The following is a 23,689-nucleotide window of genomic DNA, read 5'->3' as shown; positions in this document are numbered from 1 at the left end:
ACAAAAGTATCTCAAAATGCTTCATGGCCAGTTACAATTAAAACCTGAAAATCCTTCAGAGATTTCTTTGTAAGCTTGTCTAATGATCTTTTTTGTTTCAGTCAATAGGGTTATATTATCTACCCTGTCTACTTTTTCTCAGAGTTCCAAATCTCTACCAATATTTCCTGCTTTTAAATTAAAAAGTGATCCTTGGAGGTTATCACCTGCAACTGACGTAAGCTTTTTTCATATTCCCATTTCCTTCAACAAAATTACTAATCCTCAATCTAGTTTATAAACCCTAAAATTCTGTTATTAGACCAATATTATTCCTAGATTTTTTTATGATTCCATGGGAGCCCTGCAGCATAAGCGTAATGTAAATTTCTACATACATGTTCTTAGTGCTTTCAGATTTTATGTTGTGACTTATGTTTTAAGTCCAAAGTTGTGAAGAGTTACAAAGAGATCTCACAAAACTGGGTGACGGGACAGCAAAATGGCAGATGAAATTCAGTGTTGATAAATGCAAAATAATGTACATTGGAAAACATAATCCCAACTATACAAACAAAATAATGAGGTCTAAATTGGTTGTTACCACTCAAGAAAGATCGTGGAGTCATTGTGAATAGTTCTCTGAAAAATTTGTTCAGTGTGCAGCAGCAGTCAGAAAAGCTAACAGAATGTTAGGTGCCATTAGGAAATGGATAGATATTAAGACAGAAAATATCATAAGGCCACTATATAAAGCCATGATATGCCCACACCTTGAATACTGAGTGCAGATCTGGTCACCCCATTTCAAAAAGGGTTTGCAAGTATTGGAAAAGGTACAGAAAAGGGCAACAAAAATGATCAGGGTACGAAACAGCTTCCCTTTGAGGAGAAATTAAAAAAGACTGGGACTGTTCAGCTTGGAGAAGAGATGAGTAAAGGGGGATAAGATGGAGGTCTATAAAGTCATGACTAGGGTGGAGAAAGTGAATAAGGACGTGTTATTTACCCCTTCACATAACACAAGACCCACAGTCCCTCAAACAAACAAAAGGAAGTACTTCTTCACACAATACACAATCAGTCTGTGGAACTTGTTGCTAGGGTATATTTCGAAGGTCAAAAGTATAACTAGGTTAAAAAAAGACTTAGATAAGTTCATGGAGGAAAGGTCTATCAATGGCTATTAGCCAAGATGGTCAAGGATGCTACTCCATGGTCTGGGTGTCTCTAAATCTCTGACTGCCAGATGCTGGAACTGGAGGACAGGGGATGGATCATGCAATAATTGCATGTTCTGTTAATTCCCTCTGAAGCACCTGGCAGACAGCCGCATCAGAAAACAGGATACTTGGCTAGATGGACCATTGGTCTGACCCAATAGAGCCATCTTATGTTCTTATGACACTGTCACTTAGGCCTGGTACAGAAATGAATTTAAATATGTGTTTTACTAATAAACACATGCTTAAATTCAACCATATTCAGCAAAACAGTGAAGCACATCTAAGAACACTTAAGTTAATGAGTACTTGTGGCACCTTAGAGACTAACCAATTTATTTGAGCATAAGCTTTCGTGAGCTACAGCTCACTTCATCGGATGCATCCGATGAAGTGAGCTGTAGCTCACGAAAGCTTATGCTCAAATAAATTAGTTATGAAGTGAGCTGTAGCTCACGAAAGCTTATGCTCAAATAAATTGGGTAGTCTCTAAGGTGCCACAAGTACTCCTTTTCTTTTTGCGAATACAGACTAACACGGCTGTTACTCTGAAACCTGACTTAAGTTAATGGTACTTAAGTATGTCCTTATGTGCTTTGCTGAATTGGGATGAACTTAAGCATATGCTTAAAGTCAAGCATGTTCTTGAAGTGAATTCAGGCTCTAATACTCCCTCTATGCATCAGACAATTTTTAAAATCTTTTGGATACAAGGTTCTCATTTAAGGATCACATCCATTTTGTTACAAAGGTTTTTGTTTTTCATTTAAGAAATAGAGTCCCCATAGGTCCAAACTTGGAAGTTTCAGCCACTGAGGTTTTATTATTGGCCTTCATTATTCCCAGACTAGATTGTTGTCAGACCTTGCTAGATGCATGCCCAATACATGTCAGATTACAGATCATGCAAAAGTCACCATCCAGGTCTACATTCATATATCAACCTATTTCCCTTCTTTGGAAGATATTACCGTTAATGAAGAGAGGGAATGGCAATGTAATAAAGGAGTAGAAAACATCAAACCATAAAGATGAAATACACACACATACAAGCAAAGCCAAATTTATTATGTTTCTGAATTCTGTCTGTTCTTGGTTAGTTAGGGACTTTAGGTGCAAGTTCCTCCTTATTCATTGGAGTTACTCCAGAATAGCATTCATATGTCTGAGTGAGAATTTGTCCTCTAACTATTTTGGCTTCTTCTCACCTGGCCCATTAACCTTTGTATTTAAGTTTCCTGTTGTTATTCTGATAGCAGAATCATCTAAAAGCCAAATGATCATTTTTGGAAATGAGAAGAGGGAGGAGAATGGGTGAAATGTACAATCCTTTTCTGATTTCTGATTTCTGATTTCCTTCCTTCTAATGTACCCTGCTTGGCTGCAGGAACTCTTACCTACGCCTCATTGCAGCAGAGTCGGTACAACAGGAGCAAAGTATGTGTACGTATGTGGGATAGAAGCTGCTGCAGGAAGACAGACTTTAAATGTGATAGGTTTTTGACCAAGAGGTCTTGCTTCCGCCTTCCCCTTGATGTTTGTCCGTGGTCCTCCGAGGATCCTGTGGTGATATTTTGCCAATTGCATAGTGTTTTTTTCACATTTGTCAGTATGTTAGTTCATTTATAAAGCAGATGTGCAAATCTTTTGAGTTTTAGTTACTCCAAGCAGTTTCGTCACTCCCCCAAGTATCATTAATAAATGTAACTCTCTACAGCTGGCTCCTCTACTCTAAGACACATAAATTAAATACAGCAGAGGGCCTTTTGGACTCAATTTAATATTTCCCCAAGTTCTTCTCATCAAAAATATTCTTAACTATCTAAGAATCAGTTCCTTTTCCATTCCCATGTCTTTCTGGATCTCTACAGGATACGATTCCAGCAACTGCCTGTCACATGCAGGTTTATTGCTGACTTTCTAAAGTTATCAGACTGTACTTGTAGACTTTGCTGGGGTTTCCCCAAGACCTCATCCACTTGGTTCCCCAAGAACTCAGTTCAAGTCCAGTCTCGACACTGGGGTTCCTTTATCTGGCATACAGCAAAGCTGCACTGAGTTGATCAGTATAGCACATACCACACATTCAAAGTTACACAACAAATCTCTTCCGTTATATACATTTACGTATGACACCGCATTTCCTGTGCATTGCAGTGCACAGTATGGGACTGGCTTGGTCACTTTGTAGGCACCAATCCCTGCACAGCATGCACTGCCCATGCACAATTTACTCTTTACCTCATTTTATGTTCCAGGTTTACTTTATCCATTGTTATCTTGGCTATTGTAAATGGCTCCCTGGGTGTTCCCCATTATTTTAGGTAGTACAGACATTCTGCTTCCAACCTGTTGATCCATTTACCTCCCTAATCCTGTCTCCCAACATCTCAGGCCTCACCCAAGTCCAGTTACTCATGTCAAGCCAGGCCTACAGGCCTGTCACATCTTCTTGAACCCTCAGGTTGCCAGCTGCAGATCCTTGGACTTCCTCTATCAAGTATCTCTCTCTTTGCCTTTTATATCAGTGACAGGGGTGGCTGTTAGCTGAATAATTGCCTTTGTTTGAACTAATCACAGTTAATGTCTTAAGAAGATGTTCAACATCTAAGTTTCAGACTACATTTACCAGAGACATTTGTTATTCCTATTGGTAGCATCTGTAGAACTGAATGAATATCATAAGCCAAAAGAAGCCAACATTTCTAATTGGGTTTTCTCTCCAAAGAGTTTTATGCTTCCACGTTGGGAGCATGGGGATTAACATGTAACTTCACACTAATGGACTTTGCTTTCACTACCACTAAATATCTCTAGCTGCACTAAGATGAGGAAAGATTACTGTGCCCCCACTATTCCTGAAGTTTATCATAGAATAAAAATCTGAACATGTAAGTACAGCATGGTTGGAGTAAAAATGTACATATATTGGATGCTCTGTCTTTGTCTTTCAAGAATAACCTCCTCCTCATTGCTGGTCATGTCTGTGACAGTTACGGCAATTTCCTGCCGTATCTTGGACAAACCTTATTGAATTAAGTTTTAAGTATGTTTGGAGTTCATTGTATTTAAAAATGCAAATGTTTATATATTATTGTGGGATTGCATGCAAAGCCTCTAGCGGGGAGACATGACTGGGAAGTATTATGAACTTCAAAGGCTATTTGAAACAACATGCCAGACAAGAATTAACTTTTAAAGTTAAGTGGGTTTCCCAGAACATCTCTAGGGGGAGATGTATGCAAATATACCCGCTCTGGTGATGCAAGAACTCAGCCTTTTGAAGCTTTACCTTGAGGACAAGATCAGAGGCTCAAACCATATAAAGGAATGACTCTCAGATTCAGGGGAGGAGGGCTTGTTCTGAGCAACAGATTATGAACTTGTGACCACAGAAAAACCCGTTGGTGGGGTTTGAAGGACTGACTCCTAACAAAGTCCTTGATGGAATTGGGGTGATCTCTAGTAAGCTTGTTAGCATGCTGTAGGTTCTTTTATTGGTTTAATGTTTTCTCTGTAATGCTTTCACCTTAAGAATAAAGGTACTACATAGGAAAATCTGTGTGGTACCTTATAATTGTGGGAAATTACGTTGTTTACAGCCTCTGAGGAGAAAAGCAGTGCAGACCTGCTTAGGCAGTCTGACTTGCTGGGGAGCTCACAGAGAAGGCAGGGAACCATGCAGCCTGGAGAAACCCTGCTCAGGATAGGGAGAGACGAAGGTGAGGTGCAGCTGGGGAACTGGAAGTCTGACGGTGGGGTCCCTTAATGGACCATCGAGGGGAAATACAGACCCAGTTGCCCTGAATTGAGACATTTAAAACAAATGTATTTAGAAAGTAGGAACAAAAATGTGCCCACGGTAGACTCCAACATGTATTTAAGAATTTATCCTAGCATCCTCTACGAAGCCATATGGGCACTGTACATCAGTAAAAACTATCAATTAACAGAATGGAATAGATGCTACTTCATAATAAACAAAAATCACATTATTTATTTAGATCATCCAAGAATAGAGCTGGATGAAAAATTTCCATAAAAACTGTTCACTTTCCAGGGAAAAGTTTTAGTTTTCGGTGAAAACTTTTATCTCAGAACTTCTGGTTTTTGGCTGAATTTTTTTAGTTTTCAGTTTTTTGACAATAAGTCAAAATTGTCTGTGGAAAAACAAAGCATTTTCTAACCATTTTGATCCAAAAACCAAACTATATAAATATTTTTGCACTGTGACTTGAAGCTTGCCAAACTTATAGGAACATAGCTTGTGTATCAAAGCTCAGCAGACCTCTTCTAATTTCAATATTAATAGGTCATTAATCTGTTTAAATCTCCATAAATCTGTCTTGGTACGGTACCTAGAACAATGGAGTCCTAATCCTGATTGCAGCCTTTCGTACTAGTGCAATACAAACAATAAGTCATAAGAGGAAAAATCCTGAATGAGACTTAACTCCTGCTCTTCTGGAAATGTCCATTGATTCAAAATTCTGGAACAAGGTACTTTAATTTATGAAAGATGTCCTTTACGTAGAAGGTGCTATGGTAATTCCTGCAGGTAGTGATTATTTATAATTTAAAAGTTGATACTGTGCACAAGTTACAAGACCAGATTATACAATCATAAAATTATGAGAAACAATGGATGTCTCATGGTCCCCTAAAATAGACTCATGGTTTAAAATGACCCTGGCAGTCTTGTCTTATTAAGAAAAGGCACCTCAGAACTCAGTTTTAAGACAAGGAATTCTATACCATATGTTCTGTTATGGTGGATTTTTCATCTGCCAGATTTCAGCAGACAATGAGGGCACTCAATGAATAATCTGAATTCCAGTCAACTAAGATCTGATTGCCAGAACATTTTACAGCTCCCTTCACACTCAGCTAAACGTGTACAAAAGTCCCTCTGTTTCTACCCTGGTCATTTTACATCAAGGAAAAAAAAGGGGGAGGCAACAAGGAAAGAAGCAGACAGAAAGGACAACTTTATTCTGGAAATCTCATGATTTAATGAACATGACCAATGGACACATTGGTGCCTATTTCATGCCTACTTCATTTGTGGTTTATGTTGGTTGAAGCTGGTGAGCTCTTCTTCAACAGATCTTCTGTTATGTATATTGCATTCCTCAAAAAAAAAAGGCAATATAAAAATTACATTTAAAGCATGAAGAAAAGAAGTACTTGTGGCACCTTAGAGACTAACAAATTTATTTGAGCATAAGCTTTCGTGAGCTACAGGTCACTTCATCGGATGCATTACACTGAATGAATCCGATGAAGTGAGCTGTAGCTCACAAAAGCTTATGCTCAAATAAATTTGTTAGTCTCTAAGGTGCCACAAGTACTCCTTTTCTTTTTGCGAATACAGACTAACATAGCTGCTACTCTGAAACCTGTCATTTAAAGCATGGAAATTCACTTTATACCACTGTTTGAAGTGAGAATCAAAAAAGAAAGAGAGAAAAGTAAAGATAAGAATGGGGTTTGAAGGGATGATAATAAATATGTTTGGGAGGAGTATCATATTTAAATGTAAACTCTTTCGGGGAGTGTGATGGGGTATCCACCCCACACAAGGCAGAGCAGGTTAAATTAGGTCAATTAACCTGGTAGGCTGCACCTTGGAGAAGATTTAGGCTTGCAGAGGGAACACAGCTGGGAAGGATGGAGGAAGTTGAGAACAGATGAGTTCTGTAGGGGAGTAGTCTGTAGTCACTCCTTGGGACAAGGAAGGTGTGTTTGGGGCTACAGAGTTTGGCAAGAAACCTGGAGTTGCAGACTGTCTGGAGTGGTCTGAGGACAGCTGATCTAGTGGGATTTTGATACTTTGGAAGGGGAAGGTGGTATAGTGACTTGCCTGGAGGGCTGAGTCATGAAAAGGGAGCACTTGAGTCCAGGGGGCAGGGCACAGTGGGAGGAAAAGGGCATCAGACCTGAGTGGAGCTAATCCTCAGACCCAACCACAAGCAGGCACCCAGCAGTAAGTGAACCCCATTACAGGCAGGAACCATGTCTTTGTTATATGTTTGGTCAGTGCCTATTATAATGGGGCTGGACCTGTAGGTGCTACTGAAATATAAACATTTAACAACAACTATAATCATCATATGAGACTCTACCAAATGAAGTTTAGTCCTGTCTTATGAGGTCTTTGATAATGTGGCTTTCTCTTCACATGTTTGTTCATTTTCGCCTTGATGTGCACAACTCCATAGTGTCATACGTCACAGCATTTGCTTTGTATAAAAGATGACATTGGAAAGATCCTAAAACTCCCCCATTCTCAGCGTGGAAGATGGCATTTGTATGTAGTGTATTGTAAGCTCTTTGTGCCAGTGACACACTCTTTTTGTTCTGAGTTTGTGCTAGATACTATACAGTCCTGGTCCTGGACTAGGCTCCAAGATGCTATGATAATACAAATACTGTACACTCCATGAAACACCCTACCAAGGAGAAACAACTTAATCCTATTTGCTGAATCCTGGGATCTTCTGCAAGACATCTTTAGCAGCGGCCCATGGAACATCCCTTCATATTCACTTAAGGGAGCATGCCACCTGTTAACTGAATAGCATCACTTCCTGCAGCTCACAGGATTTCTTGGTAAGTTTTTCACTTGAGTACTGACCTGGCCTGAACCTGCTTAACTTTTGAGACCCCAAATGAAAGTGCTATGGTTATAGTAAGCAATCAATGTCTGACCATCAGGGCTTAATTTGTGCCAGGGCTGAGCCCCAGCACCTCTAGGCTTGACAGTTCATAGCTCCATTACAAATTAAGCAGTGCTGACCATCAATTACCTTCCAAGGTGTTGCTTGCTGAATAAGCTGTTTGTAGTAATTACTTCACTTGAAATTGGTTTTGAACCAATTATAATGCCTTTCAGCTGTGGCTGGAAATACAAACATTGGCATTCTCTTGTGTTGCATTGGCCTCTGCATTTTGACTTCATACCTCATCATTTAGTAACTAACAAGCTAATTATAAGGGACTAGGTGTGTGAGAATCTTTTATTGGATCCACCTTGACTTCCCAATATCCTGGGATTGCAGAGCAGCAAGTACACAGCATAAACTAATTATAAAAACAATTCAATCTATCTCTAGAATTTGTAGCTTGCTAGTGCCCTAAAGGCCTGAATCTGCAAGGTGCTGAGCACTTGACAGTCAACTCATACTGAAGTAAATCACGGTTGATGACAGGAGGCAATCAGCACATTTGCAGATCAGTCCCAAATTGCATACAATATGAGAAAGCTTAGTAGGATATTCTTGCTGAGAAGTTACCTGGATTTATAGGAAACATCTTGCATATTTGTAATCACAATTTTCTTTTTTACAGAAGTGCTCAGTTGAACTTGCCCATGCTTCTGTGGATTATTCTTCAGCTTCTGGAGCTGCTAGTTACTTGGTGGCAATAGTCTGCAATGCTAAGTTTTTTTACCCATCAAAAAGACATTTTGATCTTTTCACTGCTGAGATTAAAGCATCTCCCTGATGCATTTTTTTTTCTCCCCTGTTGTGGAATTTTCTCTGTGAACAAAGCTATCATTAATGTGTAAGTTGTAGATCAATGTAGTATCTGTAGCTTCCCTGTAAAAGGTTTATTTACAGCTGAGATAAGATTATGGGCTCTCTTGCAAGTTCAAAACAACAATATTCCACATCCAATAAGATTTAATGCTTTTCAGCCATAGATTGAAGTCCATGAGAGACAGATCACTATCCTGTTTTTTATATAGATGATATACAGACATAAAAACGAGTATATTTGAATGGTACTTGCATTCTGTTTAAAAATGTTATTGTGCTGGGTTCATCTTCATTTACTATCCTAAAATGGTTGCAGCTGGGGATTATGTAATAACCCAAAGAATTTTGCTGCTGATATTGGATGAAGGGACTAATATATAAGCTTCTGCCATGCCTTTTCCTTCTTGACCAAGTTCTAGTCCATAGGTGGGACAATTCTTCTTGATTTTCCACTCACCTTTCATTCAGTTTCTGAGCCATCTTCATGTATATGACTAGAAGGAGAAGGGAATAGTTTTGGAGTCTTTCTATTTTTTCCTTTTGTGTATATCAGAATAACACTTTCTCACATTTTTGGCTTATCGGATTTACAGCATGCCTCAGTGTGTTCAATCAACTGAACATTTCAAACATCCAAGCTTTAATTTTTTTCTTTAATGCAAGTTCTAGAGCATCAGTTCTCAAACTATTGGGTGGGTCTCCCAAGGGAGGTTTGGGAGATGTTAAGGGAGACATGAGCTGTGTGCAATATATATATATTTTTTTTAAGAGCGCTGGTTGTCAACCCCAGGTGGCTAGGTCTCCTGCAGAAGGGCCATGCACACCAGGGAGGTGGGGATAAAGAGGGCAGCTGGAGTCCCACTGCCCCAGGGCGGGCTGCCACAGACCCAATCCCCCATGTGGAGGCAGTGGGTCTCTGGCTGTCAGCCCTGGATGGCAGCAGTAGCGCAGAAGTAAGGGTGGCAATGAGGTTCTAAATCCACTGTGAAAAGTGATAGTGACGAATATCACTTTTTTTCACACTGCCACCCTTACTTCTGTGCTGCTGCTGGTGCAGCGCTGCCTTCAGAGCTGGGCGCCCGGCCAGCAGCTGCTGCTCTCCGCTCTGCCTTCAGAGCTGGGTGGCGGTATATGTACTTGTGGTTTATGCCCCCCTCTCCCTACTACAGAAGTAAAGGGGGGTCAGATCAAATAAATTAGAGAACCACAGTTCTAGAGGCTCCAATCCCCTTTCAGTTCCAGCATAGTAGAAGTGTCTGTGTTTAGCTACAGCTTCTAGCTAAGAGGTTTCAGCTAGAAGCTGTTAGCCCCATTGAGCTTTTTGCCTGAGTGGATATTCCACAGTCAGGCAGTGGTGTAACAAACTCCTGAATAATTCCTAAAAAAGAGAGAAGATTTTTCCTAATCTGTTGCATGCTAGTAAATTAATTTGGGAGGGGGGGTGGGTAACCTAAAATATTAGCCTTTTCAAAAAGATAAATTGCTCACAAAAACATTGATTATCTCAGAAAACATTAAATAGTACGTGTGGAATGCACCAATGGACATATGCATTGCAACTCTGAGCATCATGGTGCCTAACTTTAAGACACCTAGAAAATCACAAGAACAACACTGCAATCCACAAAGCTCCCTATATGATGAATGGGGAGAGAGAAGTGCTTACAAATGTGATCCACAAACTTAGCATGTTAGGCACCCAGTGCTGGTGCTAGCCCTTTGGGGGTCCTAAGGAAGAATATTTTTGCCCCCCCTCCCCCAAACACATACTAATAATTACTAGGGGCCCCAAGCAATTGCTTAGTCTGTTTATGCCTAGCTCTGGCTCTGTAGGCAGTTCTGTGCCTAAGCCAGCCAAAGGCAGATGCTGACCTGTCCTAAACCCTGCTCCTCTCTCTCTCTGAGATAGATGCTATCCTACAGTCTAGACTTAGGCACCAATATCTGCTTAGTGATCCATGAACTGGAATCAGCCACCTGGAGTCAGGCGTCTTAGGTATATAAGCCACTACTTGATGGAGTGAGTTGGATACTTGCTCATAAAAATGGCTGGAGAAGAGGATGGTGCTCACTTTATAATATTTAACTCACTGGTTAGAGCATTCAGATGCGATGTGGGAGAGCCAGGGTCAAGTCCTCTCTCTCTGTCTCTGTCTCTGCCACAGTGGGAGACAGGATTTTAACAGGGAGTCTCCCACCTTACAGGAGAGTGCTCTGGTCACTGGACTGTGGGATATTCTGATATGGCACTTCATCAGTCTCCTATTCCATTGTGGATAAATAATGAAAGATTGAATGAAGCAGGAGGACTGGACCAGGGTCTTCCACCCCCGAGGTGGGTGCCCTAATTACTGGACTCAAGAGTCAGTCTCTCTCTCTCTGTCATTGAGCCAGAGATTGAGACTGTCGGCACTCTGTATATGGTGCTTTTCATCAATGGAGTTCAAAGGTAAACAAGCAATATTTCTGTTTTACAGATGCAGAAATGGAGATGCTGAGATTGTCCAACCAAAGTCAGATGGAGTCAGTAGCAGAGCTGTGAATGTAACCTGAGGCTCCATGCTAGGGAGAATTGACCAGCTTTCCATCTGTTATAAAGTGTAGTGGGTGAATATTTTAAAAATAAATATCCAATTTAGAATAGCTTCATGCTCTTTAAAAAAAAATTATGCTCTTGCCCATAGCATAATCGTTTTACATTAAAAAAAGGAGTACTTGTGGCACCTTAGACACTAACCAGTTTATTTGAGCATAAGCTTTTGTGAGCTACAGCTCAATGCATCCAATGAAGTGAGCTGTAGTTCACGAAAGCTTATGCTCAAATAAATTGGTTAGTCTCTAAGGTGCCACAAGTACTCCTGTTCTTTTTGCAGATACAGACTAACACGGCTGCTACTCTGAAACTAGTTTTACATTGTATTTGTTGCATACTGTGGATGTTTATTCTGAGGTATAGTTCTGATGTGTCATTATTTATGAATCCATAGACATGCAGCCTTTCAGGCATTCTTTCACAAAAAGTGGAATGGCCTTTAAAGCTTGTAACATCACAGGAGACTTCTGCAGGATTCCACAGAAAATTGTAGAAGAATGTGTTGGCCCAGTTGGCCCTGTAATTGCGTACAGTATGATCTTGCAAGCAAACATGTAAAAACCCATCACCAGGAGTGTGAGCTCTCTAAACAATTGCCTGCATCATCCAAGATTTCTGCAGCAGGAATTGTCGTATCATTTGGCCCTCCTTATCTACAAATGAGCAATTAAATCTGGGCTTCCCTACTGTACTATGAGTTGTGGTTTTGCTTAGAGCAGAGAAAAGGAGGGACAGTACAATAGAGAATACTTCTATCTTGTGTAGTGATAAGTTTTTTAGTTTTTGTTGAGTCTTGAGTATAGGGAAAGGAGCAGGGAATGTAGACTTTTGATCCTGCAGTGGATTGTTATGGGGGAAGGAGGTTACTTTGATGGAGGGTTGCGTGGCAAGGTTTACGTGCATACAACCTCCCATGCCTCTAGAAACTGAGGCTCATGGGGGTTAGGTGGGGAATCACTGGGATGGGTGCAGGCCTGAAAAGATTGGAGGGTATCAGAACTATGGGAATGAGACTCATTGAGGTGGGAGTTATGAGGGGAGTGAGGTGGGAGGAGGGGTAATGCAGATGGCTTTTGCAACATGCCCTGGGATTCTTTGCTCATGAACCCATCTGCAGTATCTACTCCCTTAAAATTCAAGAGGATTAAACTGTATTGCCTTGAGCTGGGGACATACAGGTTTTAAGGTGAATGGAAAAAGATTTGATACCAGTTGTAGTGGGTATCTGAAATCACTTTTAGGCATGGCAGCGGACAAGCTCAGGGGAAAGTGACATAAATATGGTCTCAGTGTGTACGAAAAAGCATTTTTTACAAAAATGGGAGCAGAACTCTGAACTTATTAAACAAAAACAAATACTTCATACATCTTCATGAAAATGTTTTTGAAGCTTTGGTTAAACAAACTCCATATCTTGAACCTATTATTTGTGATCAGTGACCACTTGCAGAAATCAGCTGTTCAGGATTCTTAAATTATTGCTCCTAATACTTCCCCACCTAATCAAAACAGACCCTCTTAATCTAGCTTCTGCTTCAGTTGAGACCTAGGAACAGGTTTTCCCTAGGTAAATGATCTCTGGATTGCTTGTCTCTCAGGAGAAGGCATTTGACAGGGTAAATTGTGGGTATCTCATGGGCACTCTGCAAGTGTTTGGCTTTGGTTCCATCTTCATTGGGTTCCTCCATTGGGTTTGCTTCTATTGAGTGTCTAGCTCAACTGGGTCCTGACCAAGCCTGGCACCCTCCATCAAGGGGTGCATCAGGGCTGTTTGCTGTCTGGCTTGCTACATGCCATCGAGGCCTTCCTGTAACCATGGACTTCTGATCATCATCTGGCTGGCTCCTGTCAACAGTCCCTGTGACATTTGCTTTCCCATTCCTTAATGTTGGTGGAGTCCCAGTGCAGCACCACCATACTATGTGTTCCTTCTCATCCCCCTTTTTTCTTAAAGATAAAGAAGAGAAGGAAAAAACAGTTAAAGCATTTGAAATGGAAAGTATTAAATAAGACTTTCATTTTTAGCTACTTTTCTTTCCCTTTAGCTAGAGAGAGTCTTAGAAAGCACAGTCTCCATGTTTGACAGTCTCTTAGATGGTATCAATTCTAGTAATAAGTGTCCTTTTTCCCCAAAAGAGAGGAAGTTAGCTGAAATGGGCTGGAGCTGTCTTTTTTAAAATCTGATCCCATTTCCACCTAGGTGGTGGTGGAATTCAACTGGAGCCAGTAGGCAATTTTATTTGAGTCCCTCCCTCTGGCCTGGTCAAGACATCTCTCAGGATTAGAATGCTAAAGGCCGAGGATCTTCGGAGATGGTGGGGGTTGAGTTACAATGGTGAATCTTGCTCCAGTAGCCTTTCTCCCGCAATGTCTCTTTCTGGTGGCCAGAAAGAGGGGATGGACAATTATCTGGTCCACCAGTTAGGCCTACTGTCCAACAAGCCTGTTTGGGTTCACTGATGTCTAGTTTCATGTTTTTTTCTGGTTTACCAAGCATGATCTTACTACAGTCCTTGAGTTATAGCAGTAGGCCTTTGTCTGTCTTCCTTTCATATTTTTTCACATCAATATTTGTTATGACATCTTATTAACTTCAAAGTCGTTTTTATAGTTGATCTCGTAATTAGAATAAATGTGCAGATTCCATTATTACACACTGAGCACAACAGCCCCTCATGGAGTAGGACAGGGGACAATAAATTTCCCCTCCTGGGGGTTGTACCCCAATGAAGGAAGGATGTCTGCACTGTGGGAGGTGGAAGAAGAGCAGCTGGGAGTGGGATTGGTGTCCCTGGTGGCTATACTGTTGGGGGCAGCTCCACCTCTCCACACACAGGTGTTAAAGGGGCTGGGGGCTCCTCTAGAACCTGGGTACTGGGTGCCATGATGAACTCAGTGCCCAAGGCTTTGGCATTGGATGTTATAGTGAGGATCTCTGTTAGAGCACCACAAAGGACCCCGTGACCGAATGCACCCCTTTATTACAGTGGAGCGTAGGAGGTGAATAATCTTTGTACAGAATATTCCCTGTAAGGTATCATTTGAAAACTAATAACTCACTAGTCAATCATCATGATGAAACGTGTGTAGCAACATTGTATGTAACATTATGCATTTCCCTGAATGATGTGAGTGGCAAATGTTCAAACACATGCATCCCTGATTAGGCAGAACTGGTCAAGCAGGTCTTAAACAAAGGAATTTTGTTTACCTCAGCGTACATATAGGTGGTAAACAAGGTCCTTGAAACAGTAAGAGGGAGACAAAGTAAATCTGCATTTCAGCAAACAGCCTGAAGCCTCTTTCAACAGCAGGAATGAACTTTAGGAGTAACCCTCAAGAAAATGCATTTCAAAGGGAACTAAACTATAAAAGTGAGGGGCAGAAACACCCCAGATTCTCTTTCCTTATCCATCTGTCTCTTCACTTAAGATGACAAAAGAAACAGCCAGTGAACTTTGGGAGCAGATACTGGTCCAAGAATTTGGTCAGGAATATTACTGAAAACCTGTGGTGAGAACTTCACTTTAAACAAAGTCAAGTTTAAGTTTAGAAAGAGTTTTGTCTCTATTTTTCAAGTAACCATTTCTGACTTTAATGCTTTGTTACTTGTACTCACTCGATAGAACTACAAAGAGATGGATTTAAACTTGTTTTATTCCTTAATTAAAACTAATCCAGGGTTGTGAATTGTTTGGGTATCGCCTTTTAGCAGACTATATGCCCATAACCCCGTAGAGGGGCTCTGGACCCAATCTATCTGGACTGTCCAGGAGAGGGCAGGACAGTGCAGAACACACATTTTGGGGGGAAATCTGGGACTGGGTGTGTGTTGGGGTCACCCTGAAAGTAGTAACTAAGACTGCTGGAACCCAGCATGTGGCGGGAGTTAGCTGACAGGCTGTTGGGGTAAGAGCTGCTGGACCAGGGCTGTGGCTATACGCAGACACTCGGGGCAGGACCTGCATGCTGTTTGTGAGGAGCCCAGTTTGGGAGGTACAGTAGTAAAGCATAGTAAGGCATTCCAGGTTGCAAGGTAAGTGGTGACACAGCCCCTCACTCGTCTGGATAGCACCCAGGAAGGTTATAATCCCTCCAGGCTACCTCCATCATGCACTGCTGGTGACAGCTGGAGGGTAACTTGCCAATGGAATAAAAGCACATGACAGAGGGGTGGGAACCTTGCAGCCCAGTGGTAAAGAGTGGAGGGGGAAGACCAATTTCCTGAGGGTAGACAGGGGAAGTAGGAAGTAGCACTGAGGAGGAATGGCAGTTTGGATAGAACTACCCAAAGGCTCAAGGGGAATGAGAGACGCTTCTCTATCACCTCCTGGGCAGTAACCTCTGATACCAGGAAGAAAATGACTTTTCCCCTATGTCTTGGAGGCTACCACTCTGGCCATGGGCCCCACCACCCCTACTAATGCCTGCATATAAGCTACAGTGTGGGCTAAGGTGGCCACCAGGAGGCAGCAGACACTGTGCCTCTTGGGCAGGAGCTCTGGCCACTGTAGATGGAGAGAAGGTGGCAGAGGTGGACTGAGGGAGCATGGCAGACAGCAGTGGGGCTGCGGCCACTTGAGTACACTCCCTAGGGGCTGAAGGGTGGGGGGCTCCCAGAACTGGTGGAAGAAGGGGAGTAAAGGAAGATTCTGGAAGTGAACTGCTGGCTAGGTAAGTGGTGTAGGGTGGAGGGGTTTGGTTTTGTAGAACTGTTATCTTCTAGGGGGATGGGATGGGATTGTTTGGATGGCCTCCACCTCAGTAGAAGGGTGACCAGTCTTCTCAGGGACAGGCTGGCTAGCATAGGCAGGAGCATGTTAAACTAAAACAAAAGGGGAGGGTAAAAAAAGTGATGATATGAGCGCATAACAAAATTAAGATGTTGGGAACAAAATTAATCAAACAACATGAAGACAAGAAATTGTTTAATTGCTTATACTGTACACTGATGCTAGGAACAAACGAGGAATATGGATTTTTAAATTTTGACCTAGTTGGTATTACTAATAGCTGGTGGGATGAGTCCCATGATTCGAATATTAAAAATCAGTTTTTTATAATCTATTTAGGAAGGACTGAGTGGGCAGAAGGGAAGGGGGCGTTACACTCTGTCAAAAATAGTATTACCTGTTTGAGACACTGGTAAGTTGGAAGAATATGATCCTGAATGCATATGGATTAATGTCCTAACAAATAAAGCAGAAATGGGCTGTAGCAGACACCAACTGATCCCCACCAGATCACACGAGGGAAGTGGTTGATCACCTCCTTATGCACCTAGCTTTTTTCCCCCTACACATTATAGAAAAGTGATTATGGGGGACTTCAATGTGAGTGATGTACTGGAGATCTTATATTCCCCATACTAAAATATCCTTTGCATTTCTAAATATTATAGATGACAATTTCCTCCTTCAAAACATTTTGCATTCACTAGAGAACATACTACTGACAGATGAAGAGGAACGGATTACAGAACTAAAAATGAACGACGCCTTATATGATCATGACTTGTTCACATTTATACTGTGCAAACGGAATAAAGTTCAGACCATGTAGAGTGGAACCTTGATTATCTAATCAAATTGGGACCAGGGCCAGATCAGACAATCAAAAATTAAGATAGTCAGGAGAATGGGTGGGGCTTAGTTAACAGGGAGTGCCTGATAATGAAGGCTCAGACAAACAGTGTTCAACATGTAGTTGGTGCTTTAAAAAGGACTGTTTCAGAAAGGTGAAAACAACTGTGAACCAAATCAGCTGGGAGAAAGAATTTAATCAGAAAAACAGGAATGACAATTTGGAATTGTTTAAGATCATTTTACTACGTGATTCAAAAGCCAGGTCCACCATTAATGAGGCTGACAACTCCCTTGGGGTTGCATGTGGGGGGGGGGGGGACCAGAAACATAAAATGGAAGGGTAAAAACCAATGAAGGGAGAAGGGGGATTAAAAGAAGCACTGTGGGAGAAAAATCCGCTCACCAGGCTGCACTGGGGGGCATACGAGTGGGGAGGGTGCAGTGAAGGGGGGGGGGGAAATGAAACAAAGGGGAATCCAAAGTGCGAGTGGAAAGGACAACCAGGCTCAAGGAGCAACACACAGCAGGTGGGCGTGGCAGGGGAAGCAACAACAGCTGCAGGAGTGAAGCGACACGGGGGGACTACGCGAAGGGAGCAGAGACCAGCACAGGGACAAGACACAACCAAAGGAGAGAGTGAAGGGAGATGGAGCTGCAGGGGGTGGGGCTGGGATAGGCAGCAGGACCCCCAGGCCCGCCGGAGCCTCACCAGCCCCGTGCAAGCAGACGGAAGGAAGGAAGGAAGGGAGGGACCGACCTCCGAGGGGGAGCACGTGCGCCCAGGTCCACGGGCGCATGGGAAGCAGGGGAACGCTGCAGCCGCAGGGCGGGGGGAGGCGGGCGGAAAGCGCAGCGCAGCGCAGCGCCCTGGGGTGCGGGGAGGGCTTCATGCCTCTCCACCTCCCCCTGCAGCAGTGAACAGCTGCCGCCGCTGCCTCGTGCGGCCGGCCTGAGGGAACCTCCCCCAAACCTGAGATGGGGGCGGAGCCGGGATCCCGGTCAGCACAGGGCGCGCGGTGCCCGCAGCCAGGGTCCCCGCGGTCCATCCACCGCCCCCAGCCCGCCCCCTTTGCACTGCCCCTCGCGCCCCTCTCCGCGCCCGGGGCACGCCTCCCCTCGAGCGCTGTGTGTGTCCCTTTAAGAGTCGCCTCTCGGCGTCCCACGTGTGCGATCAGCTGATGGTGACGCTGCGGGGAGAGCGGCCCCCCCAGTTCCTGAAACCTAGGGCGCTGCGGGCTGCACAGGCTCCGGGCTGGGCTGTGCCGTGCGCCTCCCCCGCCGAGTCTGCTCCGCGCGCTCCGCTGGCCGTCGCGGGGAGAAACCTGCAGGGTTAGTCTGGCTGGCGGCGGCGAGGGAGGGAGGGACAGCCCCAGATACCCGCCCTCTGCCCGGGGAGGCGGTGCTGGGGGGGGACCTTCCCGCCAGAGACCCAACCCGACCCCATCCTACCCTGCTGGGACCGTCCTGCCAGGAACGGAGCCCCCTGCACCCCTCCTCTCTGCAGTAATAACAAAGACCACCCACCGCGCTGGGACCTTCCCTGCTAGCTGCAGAGACCTCACCCCTGGGACCCCACCCTATGCCCCTGGAACCCCTCCGCTCAGTAGCAGTGCCAGAGACCACTGCACCTTCCTGCCGGCAGCAGGGACCCTTCGTGTCTCCTCTGAGATCTTCCTAGCAGGAGTAACAGAGACCTTCCTGATACCCAGGGAGACTTGCTTCCTCCCCTTTGCACCCCAAAGACTTTCCTGCAAAGAACGTTAGAGACGCCAAGCTTCAGAGACCGGTTAGCAGCAGAGACCTTCCAGCCAAAACTCCTCCTGAATAGCTGCAGACCCACTCAACCCTTTACAGTCTTGAGACGTTCTGGCAGCAGAGACCCACTCCCCACCTAAATCCATCCGAGAGGAGCAGAGAGCCCCTTGGGACCCCAGAGCAACAATAGATCCTCTCTATTCACCAGTACATGGATTATCTGGTAGGTATTGGGTGTAAATTGTGTGCTTCCCCCCCCCCCCCACCGCTCTCCTTTCTTTCCTGTCTTGCATCCTCATGGTAAATTGGCTCAACCAGACATATTGTAGAATACTCCATTATAATTACATTTACATAGAAAATCGCATTTGTTGCCACATAGTGTTTTAAAGGCTTGTATTGGAGACTGGTGGAACCCTAAAGTGAGTAAGTAAAAGACCAACTTTAAATCAGCTCTGAGAACAGTTTTACAACATTGGAGAAATATCATACTTTATCAGGCTTAGAATTATGAGGCAGAGCCTTCTCTGGATTATTGACACTGTATTAAAAATTTCAGAGTAGCAGCCGTGTTAGTCTGTATCCGCAAAAAGAACAGGAGTACTTGTGGCACCTTAGAGACTAACAAATTTATTTGAGCATGAGCTGTCATGGGCTATAGCCCACTTCACACACTCACACACACTTTTAATACAGTGTCAATAATCCAGAGAAGGCTCTGTGGGGTAATTCTAAACCTGGTTAAAATATGATCTATCTCCAATGTTGTAATCTGCTCTAAGGGCGCACGCATGTCTAAATTGTGTGTATGCCCTGAGAACTTTTCCAATATGTCCTTGCATGAGTTCCTGATTGGGAAATGGAGTATTTCTCTTGTTCGATCTTTATCACTCTTACAGAACTATTAAAGGCCAATAAACCAGAATGGTTTTGCTAAAGTGCTCTGTAGCCCCACTCATTTGGTTGTTATTAGATCTCTAAAGTTATGACCTAGGTCACTGGTTTTTTCCTAAATGCATTAACATAGGATATGGTTGAATGAACTAAATTGTAACTTTGGACATGACCAGTACTGCACTTGAGTAGTTTGGTATTCACAAGTAACTCTAATGTTGCTTAATGAATGTTTCCTTTCTTTGTCTGCAAAGATTGTATCACAGGTGTATACTTCAGGCCAGCGTGGTAGTTAACTTGTTCATGCTCTAATGTATGGGTCACTACCAAGAAAATGTACCAAATGGCTAGGCTACGTAGTGAGTTGGATAGTCACATTTTGATGAGATTCCTGCTTAACTGATTTCTTAAATTTTAAAATGGGAAACTAATGAACATTCTCTCTCCATTCAACTCAGTTTCATATTTTTTCAAGGTGTTATGGTTTTACTTCTTGTTTATTAGTAAATATTTTAAATAAAAAGCAGCTCTCTTCTTGCCATTCCATCTTGTAGGAAGATGTCAGTGTCCCGTGAGATGAAGGAGGGTTTTTTTTCTTGGCTTTGAAGCTGTAATAGTTATCTAGTTCTATCTTACACATGACACACAATTGTGAGTTTTAGAGATTGTCTTGTTGACTAGTGAGCAAGACCTCTCTGTCCTTTCTGTTGCAAGGTTGGATCATTGAAATGAAAGCACCCTCTAACAGCTGACCTGATTTTTTTTCTCTGCTGATGGAGCTGGGGGGGGGGGGGAGGGGCACTATAGTCAACATTTACCTAAATGTTGGGTTTGAATACGTGCAGCTTGGACTTATTTTGGAGTGGAAATGCTTTATTTAGAGACTTCATGTTTTTAAGTTGTATGCTAGGCTTGAGTCGGGCTGGGGAGGGGGAGAGCTCTGTATAATTGAAATGATAGGTAAAAAGAAAAGGAGTACTTGTGGCACCTTAGAGACTAATCAATTTATATGAGCATAAGCTTTCATGGTAGGTAAAGTTCTCTTTAAGAACCTAGTTAATGGAATACTGACAGTGAACTTGCTGTGTGGTTTCTCAAGAGCCTGGAGCAGTTTATTTTCCTCTATCAACTTATGGCCAGATGAAACTAGCTATCTCATGTACTTTTCACAGCAAAAGCTAACCTGCATGACTGCTACGGAAATTCTGTGGAACATACATCATTGTGAGATGAATAAGTTTAATGAATTTTGAAAACTGGTAGTGTGTTTGCAAACTAATGCAAGGCTGTGGGGAGAGCAGCTTTTAAAAAAGAAATGTAAATGCACTCTTTTATGCCTTTTTCCTGTTCCTTATGCTCCAGCCAGGCCTGTTGCCTAGCTCAGTGGTTCTCAACCTTTCCAGACTATTGTACCTCTTTCAGGAGTCTGATTTGTCTTGCATACCCCTAAATTTCATCTCAGTTAAAAATGACTAGCTTACAAAATTAGACATACAAATACAAAAGTGTCACGGCACACTTTTACTAAAAATTGCTGACTTTCTCATTTTTACCATATAATGATAAAATAAATCAACTGGAATATAAATATTGTATTTGCATTTCATTCTATAGCATATAGATCAGTATAAACAAGTCACCATTTTCTGTATGAAATTTTAGTTTGTACTGTCTTCTAGTGATTTTTATGTAGCCTGCTGTAAAACTAGGCAAATATCTAGATGACAGGTTTCAGAGTAACAGCCGTGTTAGTCTGTATTCGCAAAAAGAAAAGGAGTACTTGTGGCACCTTAGAGACTAACCAATTTATTTGAGCATGAGCTTTCGTGAGCTACAGCTCACTTCATCGGATGCATACCGTGGAAACTGCAGCAGACTTTATATATACACAGAGAATATGAAACAATACCTCCTCCCACCCCACTGTCCTGCTGGTAATAGCTTATCTAAAGTGATCATCAGGTGGGCCATTTCCAGCACAAATCCAGGTTTTCTCACCCTCCACCCCCCAACACAAATTCACTCTCCTGCTGGTGATAGCCCATCCAAAGTGACAACTCTTTACACAATGTGCATGATAATCAAGTCTGGCTATTTCCTGCACAAATCCAGGTTTTCTCACATCCCCCCCACCCCCATACCAGCAGGAGAGTGAGTGTGTGTGTGTAATAGCTCATCCAAACTGACCACTCTCCAAGTTTAAATCCAAGTTAAACCAGAACATCTGGGGGGGGGGGGGTAGGAAAAAACAAGAGGAAACAGGCTACCTTGCATAATGACTTAGCCACTCCCAGTCTCTATTTAAACCTAAATTAATAGTATCCAATTTGCAAATGAATTCCAATTCAGCAGTTTCTCGCTGGAGTCTGGATTTGAAGTTTTTTTGTTTTAAGATAGCGACCTTCATGTCTGTGATTGCGTGACCAGAGAGATTGAAGTGTTCTCCGACTGGTTTATAAATGTTATAATTCTTGACATCTGATTTGTGTCCATTTATTCTTTTACGTAGAGACTGTCCAGTTTGACCAATGTACATGGCAGAGGAGCATTGCTGGCACATGATGGCATATATCACATTGGTGGATGTGCAGGTGAACGAGCCTCTGATAGTGTGGCTGATGTTATTAGGCCCTGTGATGGTGTCCCCTGAATAGATATGTGGGCACAATTGGCAACGGGCTTTGTTGCAAGGATAAGTTCCTGGGTTAGTGGTTCTGTTGTGTGGTATGTGGTTGTTGGTGAGTATTTGCTTCAGGTTGCGGGGCTGTCTGTAGGCAAGGACTGGCCTGTCTCCCAAGATTTGTGAGAGTGTTGGGTCATCCTTTAGGATAGGTTGTAGATCCTTAATAATGCGTTGGAGGGGTTTTAGTTGGGGGCTGAAGGTGATGGCTAGCGGCGTTCTGTTATTTTCTTTGTTAGGCCTGTCCTGTAGTAGGTAACTTCTGGGAACTCTTCTGGCTCTATCAATCTGTTTCTTTACTTCTGCAGGTGGGTATTGTAGTTGTAAGAAAGCTTGACAGAGATCTTGTAGGTGTTTGTCTCTGTCTGAGGGGTTGGAGCAAATGCGGTTGTATCGCAGAGCTTGGCTGTAGACGATGGATCGTGTGGTGTGGTCAGGGTGAAAGCTGGAGGCATGCAGGTAGGAAGAGTTGATCGTGCATCTAGATGAGTTGATCTACCCTGTGAAAGACCTCTGCATACCCTCCAAGGGTATACCTTCTCCTGGTAGAGAACTACTGGCCTAGCTGCTCCCTTTGTCCATTCCTAACTTTATGCCTTCTTTCAAGCAGTCTAGCATGCTTGGAATGATGTTTCACTTATAATATGACAAACTTTCTCTTGGTTTATCTCTTGAAGTCTTTTGCACATCTATTTTGTGAGGTGGTCCTGTAGTTTTTGTTTCATTTGGTACTGTAACTGCAAGTGTTTTTTGGAATCTAGCCTCTTCAAGACAGGATCTTGATTGTTTGTCACAATTCACCTATTGTACACTGCCTTGTACATTTGCTGCACTATACACAACTTGGGGGTTTGGACTACACATCCTACTTCAACCAGGCTGGGTTTATTGTAGGTAGGGAGAGCTACATTCACAGCTCAAATCCAAAAGCTGATTCAGTGTTGACATGGGCCAGTCTTTGAGCTGCCTTCATTTAGGACCAGAGAACACTGACTACTAATGTGACTATAATTTCACAGCAGAGAAAGATGCCCTCCTTTTCTTAGAGTGAGAATAGTTGCACTATTCAGTACTAACAGTTTCAAACAAAAAATATTGTACAAAATAAAGAAATAAAAGGTTGAAATTGTGTTCATATCTGTGTGAAACTCTGAAACCAGAACAAATGATCTCTGGCAGTTACAGTATGTTGCTTTTGGATGCATACAGTGTATTTTTTTAATCTAGCCTTCATTTTCTTCTTCACAAAAAAACTTGAGCATTGAGATATGAGTTTTAGTTTGGCTGACAACTTATTTCTTGTTTCAGAGTAACAGCCGTGTTAGTCTGTCTTCGCAAAAAGAAAAGGAGTACTTGTGGCACCTTAGAGACTAACCAATTTATTTGAGCATGAGCTTTCGTGAGCTACAGCTCACTTCATCGGATGCATACCGTGGATA

At 42.8% G+C, this 23,689-nt stretch overlaps 1 protein-coding gene and 1 long non-coding RNA gene across 5 annotated transcripts in view; both read left to right on the top strand.

Moving 5' to 3' along the window:
- Nucleotides 1-6,545: 6,545 nt before the first annotated feature.
- LOC311521048 lies at nucleotides 6,546-11,471 on the top strand. Its single transcript, XR_014711764.1, has 3 exons — nucleotides 6,546-7,814; nucleotides 8,553-8,768; nucleotides 11,221-11,471. It is a non-coding gene; the product is annotated as an uncharacterized lncRNA (long non-coding RNA).
- Nucleotides 11,472-17,473: 6,002 nt separating this feature from the next.
- The window catches only part of ARL15 (ARF like GTPase 15), a 335,565-nt gene continuing 329,349 nt past the window's right edge, over nucleotides 17,474-23,689 (top strand). For 2 of the 4 annotated variants that reach the window (XM_084629128.1, XM_084629129.1), the window contains exon 1: nucleotides 17,474-18,899. In XM_084629128.1, coding sequence (XP_084485254.1) covers nucleotides 18,888-18,899 — 12 coding nt within the window. In that variant the 5' untranslated portion in view covers nucleotides 17,474-18,887. The remainder of the gene's footprint in view (nucleotides 18,900-23,689) is intronic. The other 2 variants (XM_084629130.1, XM_084629131.1) reach the window with 2 other exon arrangements.

The sequence above is a fragment of the Lepidochelys olivacea genome, assembly GCF_965140295.1.
Source record: "Lepidochelys olivacea isolate rLepOli2 genome assembly, chromosome: 5".
Taxonomy (NCBI): Eukaryota; Metazoa; Chordata; order Testudines; family Cheloniidae; genus Lepidochelys; species Lepidochelys olivacea.
The sequence above is the reverse complement of the archived record's forward strand: the minus strand, read 5'-3'. Positions and strand labels throughout refer to the sequence as shown.